The sequence below is a fragment of the Gekko japonicus genome, unplaced genomic scaffold (genome assembly GCF_001447785.1).
Source record: "Gekko japonicus isolate JY-2015 unplaced genomic scaffold, Gekko_japonicus_V1.1 scaffold3559, whole genome shotgun sequence".
Classification (NCBI taxonomy): domain Eukaryota; kingdom Metazoa; phylum Chordata; class Lepidosauria; order Squamata; family Gekkonidae; genus Gekko; species Gekko japonicus.
The window spans coordinates 42,322-49,590 of record NW_015168153.1 but is presented as its reverse complement, the minus strand read 5'-3'; the positions used below and the strand labels follow the sequence as shown (position 1 = coordinate 49,590).

The 7,269-nt window shown below is 49.5% G+C and overlaps 1 protein-coding gene across 1 annotated transcript in view; it reads right to left on the bottom strand.

The window, feature by feature from the left end:
• Positions 1 to 6,414: 6,414 nt before the first annotated feature.
• Positions 6,415 to 7,269, bottom strand: part of LOC107113604 (zinc finger protein 420-like) — a gene marked incomplete at its 3' end in the record, with an annotated part of 21,619 nt that continues 20,764 nt past the window's right edge. Inside the window, exon 15 of the mRNA XM_015414951.1 lies at positions 6,415 to 7,269. Coding sequence (XP_015270437.1) covers positions 6,415 to 7,269 — 855 coding nt within the window.

The following is a 7,269-nucleotide window of genomic DNA, read 5'->3' as shown; positions in this document are numbered from 1 at the left end:
CTTCCTTCCCCCCCTTGTATCCTGTTGCTTCATTTTGCTTATCAAGTAGCTCGGCAGCTGCAGGTGGGAGTCATGGCATAGCTTTGCTTATTATCGGTAGTTCGCTTGGGAACTGACTTGTGTTTATGTTTCAGGACCGTTGTGCTTCCCATGAATTGGGCGCTCGTTCTCTGTCCTATTCCCGCCAGCGGGAAATGGGCCCATTGGCCCTAACCTGGTTTAAGTTCCTTTATTAAGTTGCCCCATTGTATTTGTGGGTATTCCTAACAATGCTCTTGTTCCTGTATGAACCATCGCTTTGAAATAAATTTTGCTTTACTTACAAACGTGGATTTATTTTGAATGCCTGGGAATCTAACATTTTGTTAGGAATCCCCTTTCCTCTATCGTCTCGAGTCTGACGGCTGTCATGAGCGGGACTGAAGGGAAACTACCTACAACGGAGGGAGACACGGGGGCCATCCCGGTCACCTCCACGGTTTTGGTCACAACGGCGACAGCAACTGTGACTACGGGGCTTACGGGAGCCGTGGGGGGAGCGATCCCGAGAACGGCATACATCCCATGGCCACCTCCCACCCCATCGAAGTGGGGAGTGGGAGAAGAAGAAGACTTGGAAGATTGGTCTTTGTTTGACTCCAAAGGGATTAAAGAGACTTTTTCTCACAGAGGGAGTGCCCTCCGAGACAGCCTTTTTGACCAAGGCATGTACCCAGGGAGAGACACTGGACAAACCGGGAACCCTACCCGACGGGGCGTGGATTACGGAACGTGAAACCCGGAGGCGAGAGAGAGACTCCGCACCTGGGAATTTTGGGACCCGTGAAGAACGAATTGACGAGCTCGAACAATCGGTGCACCAACTAATGAGAACGGTGATCGATGTGGTCGACTCGTTACCACAGATGATGGACATTCGCATAGCCAATTTGGTGGCCGCACAAGGATTACAGCGACAACAACCACCGCAGCAGGTACCACCGCAACCGGCACCACCACAACAGGTTTCGCCAGTGGGGCCGCCGGCACCGGGCCCGGGTCAACTGCCACAGCCAGGGCAACCAGCACCGGGTCTACCACCCCCTTTAATCCCCGTTCAACAGGGACCCCCGGTAGCACCAGTTCTTCCCCCTCCAGGAGGACCTGTGGCACCAGGAGTTCCACTGATGGGGCCGAGGGCTAGACCTAAAGACCTGCTGGAGGCCACCTTCGATGGCAACCCGGAAGACCTCGCTTTCTTCACGGTGAGAGTGCAAAAGTTTGTAACCCAACATGGACATTTGTTCCCAGATGACAGCGGCAGAATCGATGTGATTGCATCCAGACTGAAAGGAACAGCCGCGTCCTGGTATGTGGGATTACACAACGACAGAGGTCCAGAACTGGTTAACCTCCGAGCGTTCATGTGGTCTCTGAGAGCCCGTTTCGAAGACGTAAACGCGGGGCAACGAGCAAAGGCTTTCCTCCGCACGTTCAAACAAGGCAGGAGATCAGTGCAAGACTACACAGCCGAGTTTCAAACCCAGGCTGCCAAACTGAGAGATTGGCAATGTATCGAGTGGGACTTAACACTGAGATTCGAGAAATGGTCCTACGCTCAGTGGACCCAATCTCCTTGATGGCCTGGGCGCAAGAAGTGGAAAATGCCGAGAACAGACTACGAACGCTATGGTTGGATCTACTGGCTGGAGGAGCGAAGATGACCCAAAATCCCTCCCCAAAGCCGAGGCAGCCCCGACTGTCAGAAGCAGCCTGTGAGCTCCGAATGAAGATGGGTTTGTGCTTAAAATGTGGGGAACGGGGACACTTCGCAGCGGATTGTGGCACCGGCATAAAGAAAGACAAGACGTCATCTCCAGCTCCCAAAGGGAAACCTTCGTCCCAACCGAAAAAGGGAACCGCAAAGCCCAAGTTCTCCCCGGCATTGCAAGCAGCCACCGAGGATCCAATGGAAGACTCAACCGAATCTGACCAGGAGCCGTCGGGAAACGAGACCGTCCTGCTGTGAGGAGCGCACAGCAGCAGGACTCAAGTCCCGAGGCGCCTATCGTGGTGAGAGAACCCCCCTCTTTATTTTTTGTGACTGTTTCTCTGATCAATCCAATTTTAGGGACCCATGTACGAGTCAAAGCCCTTATAGATTCGGGCTGTGGGAGAGACTTGATCAGTCCCACTGTGGTGTCTAGCTTAGAAGCAGGCATCAAACGATTAAAATCTCCCATCATTTTCACCCAAATGGATGGGGCACCCATGGACCCTTGTATTCACGAGACTATGCCACTACGGGTGGGAGCGGGAGAACATTGGGAACAAAGAACTTTTGTTGTGACACCTAAATCACAATTTGCAATGGTGTTGGGAGCGCCCTGGCTGTATTCCCACGATCCATACATACTTTGGGAAGAGGGCAGAGTTGATTTTGTCTCCCCAAGATGTTGCACGCATAGGTGGGAGGAGGCGTGGGGAACCCCGCCGCCGATCACGTTCCCTTGTGCAACTCTCACTCCCATGGAACTAGACTCTCTCCCTCCGGAATATCATGACCTGGCGCAGGTCTTTGGGGAAGAAGAAGCTGACGAGCTACCCCCCCACCGTAAAGCTGATTGCGGCATTGAACGTTTGCCAGGGTGCAAACTTCCAAAGGGGAAAATTTATGCCATGGGGCCAGCGGAGAAAGTAGAACTCCGTAAATTCATTGATAAAAACCTTGCTCGTGGTTTTATTCGTCCGGCATCGTCACCGTTTGCTGCTCCTGTTTTGTTCCGGAAAAAGAAGGATGGGGGGCTCCGTTTGTGTACAGATTATAGAGGGTTGAATGTGGTTTCTACCACAAACGCTTACCCACTCCCCTTGATAAAGGACTTAGTTGCTGAAGCGACTAAGGGGAAGATCTTTTCTAAACTGGATTTACGAGATGCTTACTTCCGGGTGAGAATCCGGGAGGGGGATGAGGGGAAGACTGCTTTTAATACCCCGCTGGGACAGTTTGAGTACTTGGTAATGCCCTTCGGACTTCAAGGGGCTCCTGGGGTCTTCATGAACCTAATCAATGAGGTCCTCCATGACTATTTGTTTAAAGGGGTGATTATTTACTTGGACGCCATTTTACTGTACTCCCAGGACCTACCCTCCCATGTAAAACTGGTCAGAAAGGTCCTTAAAACGTTACACAAGCACAAACTGTTTGCTAATCTGTCGAAATGTGAATTTCATCAATCACACATTGACTTTTTGGGATACCGTATATCGGGAGGGGGGTTGGAAATGGACCCGGGTAAAGTTAAAGATGTTATTGAGTGGGAACCCCCCAAAACCAGATGTCAACTACAAGTGTTCTTAGGATTCTCCAACTTTTATAGATTTTTTATCAAGGGATTTGCCGAAATCGCCCTTCCCCTCACTGACTTGCTAAAAACTAAGGGGAAAGGGTTTGATGCCACGAAACAGGGCGCTCCGCTAAAATGGTCACCAGAATGCGAATCTGCTTTTAATAAATTGAAACGGATGTTCACCTCCGAGCCCATCCTTGCACACCCGGATGAATCTAAAAAGTTCATAGTGCAAACTGACACATCGGATGTGGCTATGGGGGCAGCGATTCTACAAGAGGGGTCTGATGGAAAACTGCACCCTCTAGCTTACGTGTCTAAAAAGTTTTCTGATGCTAAAAGACACTGGTGTATTTGGGAAAAGGAAGCATCAGCAATTCGGCTAGCGCTTTCGAACTGGCACCATTGGCTGGAGGGGGCTAAGGTCCCTTTTGAAGTGTGGACCGATCACAAGAATTTAGAAACTCTAAAATCTCCTCGCTCCCTGAACGCTAAACAACTGAGGTGGGCTGATTTTTTCTCCAAGTTCCAGTTCACACTGCATCATTTTCCCGGCTCGTCCAACTCACTTGCTGACGCTTTATCCCGCCTCCCGCAACATGAGAGCCAGCATGACATCACCATCGATTCGGTCTTTACTCCCGCCCAATTGGGGGGGGCTGTTGTAACAAGAGCTCAGGCACGCAAACTCCCCTCGCCGGGTTCTTCTCCTGTGCCTACTCCTCCCCCCCGCCGTTGGATGACTGGGAAAGCCGCTACCAGGCTGCTTTCTCCAAAGAGGATGAGGAGGCGATTTTAAGCTTGCACAACTGTGCCCGCAGCCCTGAAGGATTTGTGTATTCTGATACAAAATTGTATGTGCCTATTTCTCTTCACAGGGAAGTTCTTCAGCTCGCACACGGATCTAAACTGGCTGGACATTGGGTTTTTGTGAAATCACTCCAACTTCTACGGCGTCAATTTTGGTGGCCACACATGCGCAAAGACATGCTTGATTATGTACGCACTTGTCAAACTTGTGCCCTCTCCAAACTGCGAGGGGGGGAAAATCCCCCGGCCTGTTGCACCCTCTCCCCACACCTAACCGACCTTGGGAAGTCGTTTCTATGGACTTTATCACTGATTTGCCTCCTAGTCAGGGGAAGACTGTCATTTGGGTGGTGGTGGATTTGTTTTCCAAACAAAGCCATTTTGTTTCTCTCCCCTCACTTCCTACGGCTGCCAAACTTACCAAGTTGTTTATGCATCACATTATTAGACTCCATCTTTTGCCAGCTAAGGTAATTTCAGACCGCGGCACACAATTTGTTTCCAAATTTTGGAAGGAGCTGATTAAAATTATGGGGGTAGAGCAAGGTCTCAGCAGCGCTTACCACCCAGAAACCGATGGACAGACTGAACGGGTTAATCAAACCCTTGAACAATATTTATGTTGTTTTACTAATTATCAACAAACTGACTGGTGTGAATTGTTGCCTTTGGCAGAGTACTGTTATAACAATACATTACACAATTCTATTGGTATGTCACCTTTCAAGGCTGCTTTGGGCTATGATAATCCCCCCTTACCATTTCTGAAGGGGAATACTCCTCTTCAGCCTACTGATGCAGGATTGTGGTGTAAATCTTTACAAGCTGCATGGCCTATGCTATGTGACACATTGGACGCAGCCAAGGCAGCTTACAAGATACAGGCTGATTGAGGACGGGTGGTGGGATGGGACCTCAAGCCTGGTGATTTTGTGTATGTGTCTACAAAAAACATAAAAATGTTAAGGCCTAGTAAAAAACTGGGGTGGAAGTACATTGGACCTTTCAAGGTTCAACGCATTTTGAATGATGCTGCTGTTGAGGTTGAATTACCAAAAAAACTAAAATCCTTGCATCCTATTTTCCACATGAGTCTCCTAAAAAAGGATACTGGTCACTGTCAGTGGAGACCTTCACGTGAACCTCCTCCCCCCCTTGTACTTGATGGGGAGGAGCATTTTGAGATTGATGACATCTTGGATTCGAAACTGAAACGTGGTAAGCTCTGGTATCTGATCCGATGGGTTGATTTCGGTCCCCAGCACCAAGAATAGGTGGAAGTAGGGGATATTAGGGCCCCTTACATGCTCAGAGCTTTTCACAAAAAGTTCCTGGACAAACCGGGAAATCTCCCGCCGAAACCGGGAGAGAGTTGTTAAAGTGTATTTTTGAGGGGGCAGTATGTCAGCTAGCTGCCATAGTGTCAGGGGTTACCTGCATAACCCACCAAGCTTCCTTCCCCCCCTTGTATCCTGTTGCTTCATTTTGCTTATCAAGTAGCTCGGCAGCTGCAGGTGGGAGTCATGGCATAGCTTTGCTTATTATCGGTAGTTCGCTTGGGAACTGACTTGTGTTTATGTTTCAGGACCGTTGTGCTTCCCATGAATTGGGCGCTCGTTCTCTGTCCTATTCCTGCCAGCGGGAAACGGGCCCATTGGCCCTAACCTGGTTTAAGTTCCTTTATTAAGTTGCCCCATTGTATTTGTGGGTATTCCTAACAATGCTCTTGTTCCTGTATGAACCATCGCTTTGAAATAAATTTTGCTTTACTTACAAACGTGGATTTATTTTGAATGCCTGGGAATCTAACAATACCACTGCCCCCTGAGGTACCCCACATTCAAGGGGCCACCTCCGGGACCGCTGATCCCCTATCGCCGCCCTCTGTCCCCAACCCTGGAGAAAAGAGACCAGCCATTGAAGGGCCAGCCCCTGAATCCCCACGTCGGCAAGGCGGTGGGCCAGCAACTGGTGGTCGACCGTATCAAAAGCGGCCGACAGATCTAACAGCAACAGTGCCGCCACACCGCCTTGATCTAGATGCCTACGGAGGTCGTCAGTCAGTGCGACCAGAACAGTCTCCACCCCGTGACCAGGGTGAAACCCGGACTGGTGGGGATCGAGGATAGAAGCGTCATCCAGAAATGCCTGCAGCTGTGTTGCCACCGCTCTCTCTATCAATTTGCCCACTCCGATGTGTGGGTGAAGATTGCCACTCCGATGTGTGGGTTCTCTGATGCTCTTGAAGAGTGCTACTCTGACTAAATCTCTTTCCACACTCTGAGCATTCAAAAGGTTTCTCCCCTGTGTGGGTTCTTTGATGCAGGTGAAGAGTTCTATTGAGACTGAATCTCTTTCCACACTCTGAGCATGCAAAAGGTTTCTCCCCTGTGTGGGTTCTTTGATGCAGGTGAAGAGTTCTATTGAGACTGAATCTCTTTCCACACTCTGAGCATGCAAAAGGTTTCTCCCCTGTGTGGGTTCTTTGATGCAGGTGAAGAGTTCTATTGAGACTGAATCTCTTTCCACACTCTGAGCATGCAAAAGGTTTCTCCCCTGTGTGGGTTCTTTGATGCAGGTGAAGAGTTCTATTGAGACTGAATCTCTTTCCACACTCTGAGCATGCAAAAGGTTTCTCCCCTGTGTGGGTTCTTTGATGCAGGTGAAGAGTTCTATTGAGACTGAATCTCTTTCCACACTCTGAGCATGCAAAAGGTTTCTCCCCTGTGTGGGTTCTAAAATGCATCTGAAGATGGGAACTGTAACTGAATCTCTTTCCGCACTCTGAGCATTCAAAAGGTTTCTCCCCTGTGTGGGTTCTTTGATGCAGGTGAAGAGTTCTATTGAGACTGAATCTCTTTCCACACTCTGAGCATTCAAAAGGTTCCTCCCCTGTGTGGGTTTTATGGTGCTTCCGAAGAGTGCTAGTATCACTGAATCTCTTTCCACACTCTGAGCATGCAAAAGGTTTCTCCCCTGTGTGGGTTCTCTGATGCTGTAGAAGACTGCCATTCCAACTGAATCTCTTTCCGCATTCTGAGCATTCAAAAGGTTTCTCCCCTGTGTGGATACTCTGATGCCGTTGAAGATTGCTACTCCGACTGAATCTCTTTCCACACTCTGAGCATTC